The sequence below is a fragment of the Crassostrea angulata genome, chromosome 9 (genome assembly GCF_025612915.1).
Source record: "Crassostrea angulata isolate pt1a10 chromosome 9, ASM2561291v2, whole genome shotgun sequence".
Lineage (NCBI taxonomy): Eukaryota > Metazoa > Mollusca > Bivalvia > Ostreida > Ostreidae > Magallana > Magallana angulata.
This window is the reverse complement of record NC_069119.1, coordinates 23,695,398-23,711,240: the sequence shown is the minus strand read 5'-3', so window position 1 is coordinate 23,711,240 and position 15,843 is coordinate 23,695,398. Positions and strand designations below refer to the sequence as shown.

General features: G+C 30.2%; 1 protein-coding gene and 1 pseudogene across 1 annotated transcript; both read right to left on the bottom strand.

The window, feature by feature from the left end:
- Nucleotides 1–3,168: 3,168 nt before the first annotated feature.
- LOC128162209 (perlucin-like protein) lies at nt 3,169–5,491 on the bottom strand. The gene is made up of 4 exons (XM_052825388.1): nt 5,347–5,491; nt 4,009–4,100; nt 3,762–3,855; nt 3,169–3,409 (listed from the first exon to the last, which is right to left on the bottom strand). Exons 1-4 carry the CDS (start codon nt 5,489–5,491, stop codon nt 3,186–3,188), a joined length of 555 nt encoding a protein of 184 aa, XP_052681348.1. The 3' UTR covers nt 3,169–3,185.
- Nucleotides 5,492–8,330: 2,839 nt separating this feature from the next.
- On the bottom strand, nt 8,331–10,181 carry LOC128163756 (perlucin-like protein; annotated as a pseudogene).
- Between the last annotated feature and the right edge of the window lie 5,662 nt (nt 10,182–15,843).

Sequence of the window (15,843 nt, the reverse complement as noted above, 5' to 3'; positions counted from 1 at the left end):
AACCATGTTAAGTATTAATTATATGGCTATTCTACCCCAATCAATGATTGCATCATTAATCGATATCTATATATGATTCTATGTCCAAAATATAATATTGACTTCAACTATAAAGTCAAATACGCGCCTTACACGTTCAAAAATCAGAAAAAATGGAGAGATTTTTTTTTTTAATTGTGTGAAATGTCCATATAATTTCCAAAGGCATATGGCTAGAATTGTCAAAATTTTCAATTATATGTTCGCGTCAGTTTCCGAATTCAGTCAATTAACCAGGTAAAACAGAAGATAAGTACAGACTGGGTAGAGTAAATTTTGAACATTTTTTCTTGATTTTTACAGTATATTTCTTTTGTATGATAAGATAAAATTTACCATTGAAATCCTTTCTGAAATAATCCATTTTAACAAATAAAATACAGTACACAAAGTCCTGTATATTTTATTTAGGAAAATATAGTATCAGAAAGGACACTGTACCGACTCTTTATTGATTTGTTTCATGAGTTTATTTAAAGTTTATGTACAAAACGCAAAAAAATAGAACATTGTAAATGCAGTGTAAAGATATTTTTTCAGTGTTTTTTGTTTTAATGTGGTACATTTGTTTATATATAATGTTTCTGGTAATTCAATTTGTAACAGAAGCAGATCTTTTTTTCCAGAAAAGAACATAACGTCACTAAAGATGCTTTCTTTTCTTGTCAATTTGATCAAACAAATTAACTAGGCTTTTCACTGAAGTAATTAATATATTTGGTATTCAATCGATTGTATTTGACAAATGTAACTGTGTAACAGAGCGAAATTATATATCGATCCAGGAGGGGGGCTTTTATATCACTTTAAAGGGGGATGGTCACGATTTTGGTCAAATTATACTTTTCTGTTTTATTATTTACAGTGCTCTAGGAATGCACTTCTAATGATCAAATTTGAGAGGCAGTCGTAGAGTTAAAACCAAAATATAGGGCTCACACTTATTTGTCATGTAAACAAGGCTTGTGCTCTGTTTTTACTTACATAAGTTCAGTATACCATTTAAAATCTTATTCATGCTGATTTGTCTGTCTTCTTATGAAACTTTGAAATTTATTTCAAAGTTAACGAATACCAGATGACGTTCGACTATCTAAACAATGCCAATCTTGATTTATTTATGTTTTATGGTATTCGTAAACTTTTGAATAAATTTCAAAGTTTCAGGAACAATGAATCAAATCTTGACCAAATCTGACATGTTACATCAAATTCAGAAGGGCAGCTTACATTTAAGTCATAAACTCAATATAAAAAAGCCAAATCTATTATAACAGTGAAATAAAAATATCATAATGATAAAATCATAAAAACCATCCTCTCCACCCACTTTGCAAAATGAAAGTAGACAAAAAATACAAACACTAAGTATGCATATACTTTTATAATAAGGAAGATGATCTGTATAAAACCGTTCAATTGATGACCACGGTACCAGAGGTTTTTTTGTCTAATAAAATCTCTTCTTTTAAAGGCATTTTATTTCTAAAGAAAAATAATTGTTATCTTTGTTCCAAATCTTCAGATTTATCATTTATCCAGAAATGTCATTCCCAACTACATGTATTTTAGTGTTAATTGTATAAAAATCAACAATGATGTCCGACAAACAAAAGTGTTACTGTCCAGAAAAGTGTTAATGTTACATGTATAATGTTAAAAGATCAGCATGAATTAGTATGTGTCATTCAACAACCTAGAATTGATGTACACAAGATTATCGAAAATGATTTTTTGAATCTTATTTGTTTGGTCATGAAAGTGTTAAAGAGTTAACATATTGTGGAATTATTAGATTTCGCTGTGGCTCAATTTTAGTGGAATTCGAGGGTACATGTACCACTCATCAACGAATTAATATTCTCCACGAATAAATGAATCAGAGTAAAGGAGTCATATTTCCCTTTATAGATATAACAGAATACACGAAAGTAAGTCCCAGCGAACTTGTTAAAGTGAAGCAATCCACGAAAATTTGTCCCCACGAATTTAAACCCGTATAATTTTGACTGAAGCAACTGACACATGATTCATGATACAACATGAATTCTACTAGAAGCTGAATTTGTTACTATACTCGATTATATTGTTTATTTACATAACAGCTGTCCAGAGAAATATCTTAAATATGGAATTGCTAAAACATTATAAACTCTGTATTTTATATCACTATTTTATTATGACTTAATTTGGGTGAATATTATGGAAGGATGGGGATACCATCCAATAGACCGGAATATATATTTGAACAAACCACTAGAGATAAAATCGTCTACCTCTTTGTCAGGAACGAGCTTTGTGAAGGTTAAACATATTAAAATATCAAAGAAAAATTAGCAACTTTATTTTCGATAATGAGTTGTTAAACGAACACGTTTTGTCAAATTTTTTTCCTCAGAAATATGAGAGACCAATCAGATAAACGGATATGACGTCATTAAAAAGAACAAGTTAAAAGAACATTATCAATACAAAATACACGAACTACTAAACAATATATGTAAAGCTGACTCTGGAAAATTGTCTTTTTATAGCAAAACTGTAAACCAAAATGAATATGAACTACAACACTACTTAAAACTACCTTTAAAAAATGTGACAGATCTGTCCTAACAAAACTAAGAATCAGTGCTCATTCATTATTTATTGAAACTGGTAGATATTCTAAACCTCCTGTTCCAAGAGAAAAACGTCTGTGTAATTTTTGCAAATTGTTTATTGAAGATGAGAAACACTTTGTATTGTATTGTTCAAAATATCGCCAGTGTAGATTAAATTATAATGATATATTCAATGTAAACACATATACAAATGTCAATCCCATTAAGGAACTTGTCAATCCTAAAAACATTACAGCTGCTAGAAGGATATGTTGTTTTTTAAAAAACTGTTCCAACGCTAGAAATGAAAGTCAACAATGAACACTTATACAATTTTATAAATACCAATAATAGTCTTCACACAAGCCTAGTTTTGTTCATCCAAGGCTTTGTCCATTGTAGATTTATTAGTTAATGTTTAACTTTTGCATGCTATGTTTAATGTTTTGTTTTATGTAACTCATATTCATGACTGTATGCCGACATGGTAATTGTCAATAAATGAATTGAATTGAAAAAAAAATACAAACGAATAAACGCATTAATTTATTTTTCACAAATATACCTTGTAACAGAATTACAGCTCAAATCAACAACATAATACCGCACAGAGGTATATAGCGCAGTGCATTTCTCTGGTCTTGATTTTGATCCATTGGGTTCCGTTGGCCCAAATACATAATGAGACATCTTCATAAAGCTATCACCATCTTTCACCCATCTCCAATCTCCATCCTGAATTTCTCGCCCTCCGATCGAATAGTGGTGGCCTTAAATATATTTGTACAAACTGATCATAGTCGGCATGATAGACACAGACGGATATAAAAGATTGTTACAATGCAGTTCGCCGGTATTGAACATATCATAGAAATGACGGTTTATAAAACTCAAGAGCTTCCCCTCATGTCATCTAATGGAACTATGATAACTACGGCAATCATTATCATTAAAGCTTTTACTACAATACAACTGCGACCATATAACTAACGAAAATATGAAGAACTAACCCGTCATATTCTAATCAAATAATCAAATAAATGCAACATAACATAGTATGATCTAATATCTGCTCTACGTGCATCAAACAAAAACCTTTATCATGCTTGTACGTTTACCAACCACTATTTAACCCAGCAATCCAGGAACGAAGGACCATGAATTCATTGAATGTCTCTATGTTTGCCAAATAACCTCCTTTGTTTACACATTTAACCTAGAATAAATAAATCATAAGTTAGTTTCGATGAAACGTAAATGAATATGCATATACAAGTTTAACATAGTTATTGATGGCCAAGAACTTCAGTTAATTCCTCATACAGCCATACAATTCATAAAAAAATGAAAACAGGCTTCAAAAACTTACATAAGCTTCATCCCACGATGCTGCGCTTGTGCTGATGTAATAGCAATAAGGTCCAACTTTGCTGTACGGATAACTGCATTTGGAACTTTCACCTTATTTAATTTCATTGATAATTTTAAATTCATTGTATTCACTCAAACTATGAAATGGTACATAAAGTCAATCAATATATACAGTTCAAATGTCAGAGGTTCATTTTATAAATGAATAGATAGGTAGAAAAAAAATAAACAAGCATAAATATACAATATTTACAATGAAATTAGGATGAAGTAGAATTATGGATGACAGACGATTATATCAGACTGTATATTTTGATAATAAGATTACATATTTTTTTTCAGATTTGTAACATTAGTACAAGACATAAGTTCACAAAACTTAATAGTATTTGATGCTGAACAGTATTTATCATCAATATATATGTATTATGTCTGAACGTCAATAACTCTTAACATTCAAGAATATAATGGAGTTCGTTTGCAATTTGATCTGAACTACAGAGTTTACATACTGTTTGATTTAAAGATATATTGTATAATCTCCCAGTCTCCACTGGTGATGATAAAAGTGTAAGTGTATTTTGTGTCGAGCATATAACTAGTTAAGGCAAAACAATAATAGAAAAATAAAAGATAAGATACATCAGAATACGAAATATATAATCAAACTTTTTTTCAATATCAACGATTTGAAAAATAATAAAAGAAGACACACAACGCTTTAAGTTATATAAGTTCCCTCTCCCGCAGTTTCTCTTTTTATCAATTTGTCCTTTTTTTTTTTTTTGATCCACCAGTTCTTTATTACACTCCAAACTACATTTTTTCATAAGAAACATGTCCCAAAATCTCCTTTATCGCATTAGGCAGAAAATATCAAACCATAAAGGTTGAAAAACTATGCGATCGAGGAGTCCAGCGATTTAAAAAAATGAATATAAAAATGTAAAAGACTTGTAAAAAGTACTGGAACACTTTTCCTCATATTAACTATATACATGTTTCTGATTAATGTTGCGGTCTGTCTGTGTATATCTGGTATTTCAGGAAAGACCAGTAGCAACTCTTTATCATGTTACCGAAAAACCCCTATTGTTATCTCCAAAGATGCTTACTTTTCTCTTGCATATACTGTAATCAAGTTAATTTAAAATCTTCGCTAAACTAATATGTGAACTTTTAATTGCTATCATGTTATATAAATATCATCGACAAATACAATCCCCTTTATGATTGTACAATAAACATGTAGAGATAATAAAAGGGCAAGTTACATTACGATTAAAATGCTTCAACACGATTGTCATTTAAAATTTTAACTTATATTTTACCTTACCTTGTATTTGGCCACTGCTTATTAAAATTAGAGTCACCCATAGAAAGAATTCTAGCGACATTTTTTTTCTTATGATAATAATAATGAAGAGTACAAGAAAAATGCTATTGTTATTGCAACATCTGACATTATATATGTGTAACATAACTCCACAAAAACAAACATTAAAATGGAATGCAATACATAAAGCGTGCTGGCTGGCAAACGGGAATATCATTCGTTTAACAAATGTGTTGCATTTTATTCAGATGCATTTCATTATTCATGAGACTGACTGCACGTATTTTCAAACAATTGATTTAGAAAAGATCTTTATGTTTGTTTGACCACTCCTATGAAATCATAACAGTAATTCGTAGGGAATAGGAATGGTCATTTATTCAAGACATATTAGAATAAATGGCAGACAATTAACGTATATTCAATCAATAAAATAGACTGGGAACAAAAATATGATGCAGTGAAAACACAAGTGTTATTGCTGAATTTTAGCATTTTTTCTAATGTCATTTTATTATAACCCCTGAACGGTCATCTCGTAATGAACACAACATTACAAATACGTAAAGGTATATGATAATTACCACATCCCACGCTTTGATGGCAATTAGAAATCATTCATATATTGCAATCATATCGAAAATTAATTGAAAAATAGTTAGAATTTATTTTATTTCAAGTTTTTAATATGTCAGATAAAATAAAGTTGAAATTTGATGCCTTTACTCACCCAGAGTTCTCAAATCCTAAAAGTGTCCCAATTTTTTTATTCTGTGTTTCGGCCCTAACACGAACTATATATATTCTGTATGGAACTGGCCAAGGGTTATATCGTCTTCATCTCACTCTTGGCGGAGTACCAGACGCATTTTTGAAGATCATGAGAATCATCATATTGTACACGAGTAATAATAATATCTATCATAATAATATTTATACTGTAAACGCCTTTAATTCCACGTGTCTAAAATTTCACGACTTCTTGTGTAAGTACCTTTCAAGGTGTTTTTTTTATTTTACGGATAATCGATTTCTTATGCTCGACAGGTAAATCCTGATTGTAAAAAATCTGATGAGTGAAGAGCCTGCATCTATGTAACTTACATTATTTTCTTTTGAATAAAGTAAAATTAAAGCCTTATTCACGTTAAGTACCCTGGGAATAATAAAACAAGTTTGTGTCAAATGTAATAAGCAGTGGTGTATAATGCGCAAATGATTTTTGGGCTTGAAAATTAGAGGGAAACGCACATATAATCTGTTAAAAAGAAGTACACCTTTATAATCAATGAATCATTAAATGAACTGCTAAATGTGAATGCCGATCGCCGACAACGTCATGGTTGAACAGGAGTCTTTGCTCTAAGGCGCGCGTGTCCGAGATAATAAGCGACAATTAGCACCCGTGTTCACAATGGCTTCGAAAGGGCCCCAGAGATAAAGGTAAAACGAATCTTCCGTTATAAAAGAGTTGTGTAATTATGATATTAATTGTATTGAATTAACGTAATACTCATTCTTGCTATTTTTTACGAATATTAAATATACTATGATTACGATACACAAGTTGTAACTTAGGCCCCGCTTAAGGACACATGCATCTGTAATGGCGGCTTACACGGAGATGGTAAATGCAGAGCTCAATATTCACGGTGGCTTAATGTTCACGGAAAATTGTCTTACCGTTAACATAGTGAAATTAAAGACACCGTGATGTTTTCCACGTCTTCAGTATAATATATATCATAATCAAGTAATTTTCTGCTGATTTGAGAAAATATTTTACGGTGTAGTGAGCCACCTTATTTAAACGATACGTGCAGTCGAGCACTCATTGATTCATTTCAAATGGTGTGTCCTTTTCAAATAGAATAATGATACGGTAACATTTCATTATTCAATAACTTATATCTTAAGTAATAATAGAATTTTTTTTTTTAAGATACAAATTATTAGTACTAGTATCCCTTAGTAAATGTCCTGGTATTTCTTTTTTTCCTTCTTTTAACCCACCGTAATATGAAAAGCTTGGAAGTTTTCATTTTTCTTTACAGATTCCCTATTATTTTTTTTATATTCCTACACTGTAGGTTATGGCTCGGAACACCTCTATATGCTTTTCCTTTTCAAAGAAATAGTGCGTTTGTACTAATAAGGGCATTTAACTTAAACTATTCCAACTACAGATTTGTAAAATTAAATAAAAGAAGGTACCATTTTATTTCCAGGAGCCGTATTGTTATATTTTATTCGAAATATTAAATGCGTTATAGCATTTCACAGTGCAGATATATTTTAATAACAACCCTGATTTATATTTATAGTGTATTCAAGTACCGTTCAATGAAGGTACATGTATTTACTGTCATCAATTTATAAAAAGGTTGAGTTCAAAGATAACGTAAATAGGTAACAATATCGTTATTCGTTGTGCATGGTATTGTACGCAACAATCTAGATCTGAGCCCTGCTGCAAATCATACCAGATCTATAAATTAATATTTGATGACAGTAACAACTTTTTCAGAGCAAAACTAGTTGTTTTTTCTTAAACAAATATTGTTAGCTCAATTCATTCAACAAATTGCAGGACATATATGTATCAGGTATAAGATCTCATACAGACTTATGCAATAAAAAATATAATACATCATATTTTAAACTGTGCGACATATATTTGCCTCGGTCTAAAATTACGCAATGTCGTTGAATTAATCGCGTCAAGTAGTTTCCGACTATATTTCTATGGTCGTAAGTAGCAAACTATGGACTACAACATGACGTTTACATATTGTTTATCGCATTTCTTTTCTTCTTTTTTTTTATAATTATACAAAAGTTTACCTTTAAGTACTCAAAAAAAATTAATTGAAACAAGCAAACACACATAGGGTTTTTACTGTCTTCAAAAATATCTCGGGTTGTTAAAGTTTATGTATCCTCGGTTTTGATATTTACTTATCAAGTAAAAATGAGAAGGATAATGTAGATAAATATTTATTTCTCACAAATATAATAGACTGAGCTGGTACAAATATCATCTATGAATTGATAATGATATGTAGGATATAGCCACAGACAGTTCTCTGGGCTTCCTTTTGATCCACTTGGCTGCCCTGGTCCAAATGCAAAATACGACATTTTCGAAAAGGTACCATTTTTTACCCATCTCCAATCTCCTCCTTGTATTTCACGATTGATATTACGTCCTCCGATCCAGCAACTCCTGCCTAAAAATATTTTTAGACTTATATTACTCACTTTCAATTAATTGATAGTAGAGTCGATAAAACATCCGAAAAAATGTCATCATAGAACATTAATTTTTCTTAGTTAAACATTTCGAATATTAAATATTGTTGTAAAATTCCTGCAAACAACGATATTTTAAAAAAGTCTAATTGAGTGTGTTGCGTTCCCTTTTGACAAATAAATATAATTTAAAATCGCTTTTACACGTAACTATTTTCATATCTGCAGACAATAAACATTTTTAAGTCTCAACTTCCTAACCAGGAAAGTAGTCATTACATTATAAATGTCCAATTACACTTCCAATAAAAAGTAGTTATACCACCCCTTCACAATTGCACTCCAAATGAGACAAATTACAATAAGTAATTTTTATGTGATTTGCTATTCATGTCCTTCCCACTATTTTTCTTGTTGGAAATCATTTTTTTCTCCAACATATGTATTCTTAAAACCTGTGTACTTACCATTATTTAAAGCAGCAAGCCAGGAGCGGAGAAAAATATATTCATTGAACGTTTCTAAATTTGCCAAATATCCTCCTTTATGTAAGCAATGAATCTAAAAAGATACCAAATACTAGATATATAATTATGCCGATAAGATGATGATGTCATTAATTTTATGAAGTCAAACTATTGCTCGAGACTTTTAAAAATAGATCGATAGGTCGAAAAAATGAATTAAAGACAGAAACAATTGTTTCTTTATCATGAGATACTTTATAGGTACTAGAGAAAAAAAGAATAATGGTCCTGTTTTTCTTCGAGAAGAGGGAAAGATAATGACATTGAACTGACGTTACTCTTTCCAAGATAAAAATATCGAAGTAAGATTTAAAAAAAATAGAACTGACGTAAGCTTCGTCCCATGATGCTTTGTCTGAACTGAAGTAAAAACAACTGGTGCCAACCTCTCTCTACGGGTATCTGCAGGTAGTCTCATGACCTGTTTTGAATGTAGGAAATATCAAACTGTTAGAATCAATTAGACCTAAAACCTACAATCATTTATTTCAAAACACTATATTTTATGCATAACCTTAGAATTCTTTAGTTCAGTTGTTTAGCCAATGGAAAAAGAACAAGAAAACATAATTATATATTAGAACATGATAAAAGTTCAAGGTAAAAATGGTGCTATATAAGTTAATCGAAATGTATATGGAAGGATCATCCTTAAGGTGAATACTTGTGTTTGTCTTGTTAAAATTCTGATTTGTTAATTTTAACTTCCAGTCATGTTTTTCTATTTGTCAATTTATCAGGTAAAAACAGGAGAAATGTCAATAAAGAGATATTTGACATTTTTGCTATTATATTGCTTTCCTTGCTGTATGTGTAATTATAAGTTTAAAGAATCTACCTGTATCTTACCTTCTGTTTGGTAGCTGCTTACTAGAATTAAAACCAAGAACTGAAAGTATCCTAGTAACATTCTAACCTAATGACAATAAAGAAAAATATTAGAAAAAATGCTATACTATTTGTAATTTCAACACCTTTTACACCTAATTTATATGTGTAACATTACTCCACAAAAGCAAACATTAAAATGAAATGTAATACATAAAAGTACATCTTGCGTGCTGGCTGGCAAGCCGGGAAAATAATTCTTCGTTCAACAAATGTGTTGTAATTTTATTTAAGTGCCTTACATTGATTCATGATTAAAATTCTAAACAATTATTAATAATTAAAATTTCAATTTTCAATTAATAATTCAGAAAATCTTTAAATAATTTTCTCATTATGTTGAATGTACAAGCACAGCTGTCATTCCAGTGATGTTGAATTTTATCAACTTTCATATACCAAATAATATGACCCCTGACTGGTTATCTCGTAATAAAACGCAACAATTGATGTGCGTTAAGGTCTTTGAAAAATACCATACCACACGCTTTGATGGCAAATGGAAATTATTCATATATTATAATTATATAGTTGAAATATACTACCAGATTTTAATTTGTCACTTAAAATTAAGTTGACATTTGTTGCCTCGAAATTTCATCACCCAGAGTTCTTCAAACACCAGAGAGTCCGAACATTTTTTTTCGGCTTCAACACATGTCATATACTTTAAATTTACCGTACTGACAAGGGTAATTTGTTCTTGGCTGAGCACCAGACGTGTTTTTGAAGATCATAAGAATCATCCTAGTGTACACGAGTAATTTGTGAGTTATGCTTCTTTTGCTATCCTCATTCAACATTCAAAGCCAGTCAGTCTGCGAAAAACAAAACTCCCCTGGAAACAAAAATCTCGAAGAACCTACAGATATGTAGGTCAAGGTGAAGTTAATCTTAGAATTTGGACTTATCCTTCAAATGTTCAAAGTCATAAGGCGTGTTAACCATTAACTTCTATGTAAATTATCTTAAGCCATATATTAGTATTACGTATTAACCATTTATCTTGTATGGAAAACAATATCATAGGTGATGAGAGTGGCGGGTGTAATCAATGAAATACTTAAAATCCTATTATCGATAAAGGTACGAATGTGTTCTGTTTCATGCATATTAATAGTTAAGGCAAAATAACGATTAAAAAATAAAAAAAAATTAGATATATCAGAATACAAAAATAAAATTAAGATTTTTTGATATCAACAATTTGAAAGTCAATAAAAGAAGACACACAACGCTTAACAATTGTCTTTCAGTATATGAGTTTCCTCTCCCGCTGTTAATTTTTCCCTTTTATTTTTTATGTATCCATCAATTATATATTAGTTTTCTAACTTAAGTTTTTCTTAACAAAAATTGAAAAACTTTGCAATCGAGAGGTCCAGTGCCTTAAAAAGGGGAATAAATACCTGTAAAGAACATGTAAAACATTCTAGAAAACCTTTCCTTATATTCATTCTAAGAACAATTTATCACTTTTAAAAAGTCGACAAAATGCGACAAGGTTAGAACACTGGGACAAACCATAAGCAGGTAAGACTTTAATGTAATTATTGAATGGTTTTATTATTCAAAAATCAGTTTATGTTGAAAATCATTTATCACAGAAAAAGCAAATAATTTAGACTAGCATGTAAATATCACTAAATAATTATGCATGTATTTAATTAAAACTGCGGTGTGTCTGTTTATATCTAGTATTTCAGTAAAGACCAGTAGCAGCTCTTTTACATGTTACCTATAAATCCCCATTTTTATCTCTGTATATGTTTATTTCTCAATTGCATATAACCAAGTTTATTAAGATCCTCCCTAAACTGATATTCGAACTTTCAATTGCTATCACAAATGTGTTATATTTTATTCTCAGGTACCTTGTATTGATTCATTATGAAAACTTTCAAAAAATAAAATCAGAAAAGCTATTGATAATTTCTTGAGTATGTTTTAAAATATGAATAAGTAACATTTATAATCAATACATGAATATCGAAGCAAAAACGTGGTCATTTTGTAGGTTGTGGGACAACGCATTCGGAACAAAAGTAAACAGAACAATTTTAATGCAAAGCATCAAACTGACCGCAAATGTAGAAACTGCAAGAGTAATTTAATTCTAACAAATAAAAAATTATGCAACTTTCTTCTGAACTCAAATATGGATAAATCCTGTTTTTTGATAAATATGTATAATTGAATAATAAATATAGAGAAAAAAATTCTACACAAAACATTTTGATAAATAGAAATGAAACTCAATAAAACTCGCACAAATCCCACGATACATGTAACATTCAAACATTTTTTAGACGAGTGTATCTAATTGTAGACACATTTTATATTTCTTATTCCTAATTTTGGGGATTATAGTTTTTGCATGTGTGAAGTAGTAGCTTAAATATTAGGTACTATTTGTATTTTGCATATCTACCGTACGTTAGTTGTTGATCCCAAGAACCAACGTTGTAATAATAAATACAAGGATATTTACACTTAAACAATTGATTTAAATTGTTATTAAACTGCTACTGTGTTTTCATCAATATTCGTTGAATACCAATTTTCGTGAATTTCGTTATTAAGTTGATCCTCAAAATTAAGTATTCATTGAAATGCAATTTCTATTAACATTTTGTTTTGATAGGGTCATTGGCAACGAATTTACTTGTCCTTAAAACTGTGATTTTCATTTTATCCACGAAAAATTGATACCCTTGAATATTAATGAAACCACAGTATTGTGTACCTTGATATTTACAACTTTACCCCTTCCAGTTGATTTTGTTATCAATTTTATAGCTTACCTGTCAGAGAGTGCTCTGCCTTTTTTTACTGCTTCATGTAAATGTTATATATCAGGGATTAGTTTTGTCATCAATTTACACCACTGGAAGAATCAAGTTGATTCATTTATTGTAAAGCTTGTTACAAGAAAAATAATATATGTCAAGATATTAGATAACCTAGCATATAACATATGTTGAATAGCGTTGTCGGCGTTTTACTACTTTTGTGCTTTTCTGAATTTGAAACGGTTTTTTTCCAGGTTGCTTTTACAAAAGTTTTCTTTGCAGTAGTGGAGTAGTGGATTTGAGTTACAGGCATGTTACTTTTTCTAATAATGCTATAAAAGTGTTTTTGAAACATCCAAGACTTAACAAACTGGTTGGGATCATTTATGCAAGTAAACAATCAAATGGTACAATGTTATAGTTTCAATCTCTGCAGAATTTTGCTGCATCATCTAGTACATGTACAACTATAAAAAAAAGAATGTCATATTTTCACATTTAAACAACTGCATTATTCATCAATGTTGAATAATGTTTTGTAGTTCTTGAATACTCAGACAACAGAATGTCAGATGCACTCATTTTGCATGCAAATAAAAGGGTAGAGTCTGCAGCTTACAAGTCTTACAATGAGACCATTTTCATGTTTTATAATCTGCCCAATACTGTTGTTTTGGTTAAGTTGAAATTAACTAAATCTTCGTTTTTAACTTTATCATCAAATGAATTTTTTCGTATGTTTAGATTCCATTTTTTGAATTATAGGTTTATCTATCATCGGGCATAGAGTTTAAATCAAGATCATTTTGATCAGGAATTGTCCAACATCTTGTGGCTTGGAATTGGTTGTATGGTTCGGGTGCAGTTACATCCCACAATTGTATAGTAGTATTTGTTGGGTATTAATAAAACTCGAAAGATTATTAGTATCCATTGTAGTGACAACAGTATTGGTCAACCTCACAATACATAAGGATGCTATAAAAAATTTCGAGGCAGCTTTGTCAGATATTGGTTTTTTACTTTATTACAAACTTGAATTATATAGTCTCAAATTTTCCCCGTTTAATTTGAATCAATTGTCTTGGAAACGTAAGGTGAATAGTGCATTTTCTACGTTTGTAAAAATCATGGTGTATCAGTTCGTTCTCCAGATATTAGCAAAATTTGTTCTGGAAAAATGGAGTTTATTCACAAAGTAATGGACTGGGCAACAGTGTATTGTCATCAACACTTTGAGGAATGCTCTGGATCATTTATTGGTTATGATTTAGAATCATCAACATTTCATTGATGCTTGTAATGAGCCAATGGAGTGCAAGTTGCATCTGTCTCATTTTAATGAAATTAGATTTCTTTTAAATATATAGTCTTTGGCGTGATTTGCATCTTTCACTTCTAACCATATGCGTGATTTTTTGTTTTTTAAATTACAATATGCATGCGCAATTTGCGCCCCTTTCAGCAGGTTTGGGGGTTTTTTTGGTCCACAATTTGTGCTTTTATAATCCATGCGCTGCAAAATGCCGCTCATATTTTATTTGTGACGGATGAGTCATTTGACCATTTCCTCGACCAATTGGCATAATTTTCAAAGAACATTGTCTTTGGGAAGTACTGTTATTTTTGGCTCCTTGTATCAAGATGTTATTTCTATTGCTTATTATCATTTTCATTTTCCTATGCTGCCATATTAAAATCATCAGCGCATACATTGTGCATATTCAAAATATTATTGAATAAATATATAATTAAATGGCCATGACAAGCACACCTAAACATATAAGAACATGTTTTATTGGACTGTATTTACAAACATCGTTCACCTAAAAAGGAGTGAAACTGATTATGTTTGTATCAGTTGTCAAGGATGTCACGATAGAACAATATTGTGATTCTTTATGAATTGTATTTTACACTACAATCTTTTTCTGCTTCTTACTTGAAATCATACTATATCTAAGAATAAAGATTTTAGGTCATCTGTTTTACAATAAGGCTTCCTGTCAAATATATTCAATATCCAACTGTTAAGAAAAACAGATTTACTACCTCTGATTGCTGTACTTTTTCTATTGATATGTTTGAAACTATCAAATGCATTTTGTATACTTTAATATACTTAAAGAAATGCTACAAAAAATGTTAGTTTTGATGTTTGTCATGTATTTTTGGTGTTTATTCCCTAAACGGGGAGAATGTAAATTTAGACTTTGTAATCTTATATATTCAAAGCAATATATATATTTTCATGCTTAAAACAAAATAAGACACCAGTTATTTGTCAGGCTCTTACACTGTATAAATCAGAGATACAGTATTAAAAAGTTCATCTATATTCTTAAATCAGAAATCGTGACATAAGTGCAATAATACATCACTTAAGTATTATGTTCTTTCCCTCTTATTCTTTGAATTGTAGTTTTACTGCTAAGGCATTCTGGTTTACAATTATCTCAAGCAACTACCTTACACTTTATTAATTACTTTGAGTATAACAATATAGGATAACAAAAATTAAAGTGAGTATGTGAGAAGTGAGAGAGTAATTATATCAAAAGTTTATTTATATATTGTATTCAGGAAATCCTTTGTTCACAAAAAAAGAATTTCACATTCACCAGGGGTTTGATATTATACCGATTCATGTAACAGTTTATTTTAAACTCTGCGACATACATGATTTGACTTGGACTTAAATAACTTAATGCCACTGGATTAAACGCGTCGCGTACATTTGATTCATAGTCGCCATGAAGCAGTTAATACAAAAGCAACTGCAACATGGCGGCCTGAATGTTATTGTTTACTGCATTTCTTTCTTCAATTTATTTGAATTTAATATGCACAAGTTTTTTTAAAGAATTTTGGGTCTTTGAAAAAACAAGGGAAAAATACGAATTAAGTCTGTTACTGACTGTCCTCCGAAATATATTGGGTTGTTTATGTATTATGTCTATATGACAAGCTTAATGCTTGCTTGATATGTATAAGTTAGTAGTATGAATTGGATGAATATTTATTTCTCACAGATATAA

Excerpts from the sequence above, each read along its gene's own strand:
- LOC128162209 (XM_052825388.1), bottom strand. The coding sequence starts at position 5,491 with ATGTTACACATATATAATGTCAGATGTTGCAATAACAATAGCATTTTT. Across the intron at positions 4,101-5,346 it reads AAGCAGTGGCCAAATACAAG|GTGAAAGTTCCAAATGCAGT; the intron begins GTAAGGTAAAAT and ends AAATTAAATAAG. Across the intron at positions 3,856-4,008 it reads CATCGTGGGATGAAGCTTAT|GTTAAATGTGTAAACAAAGG; the intron begins GTAAGTTTTTGA and ends TATTTATTCTAG.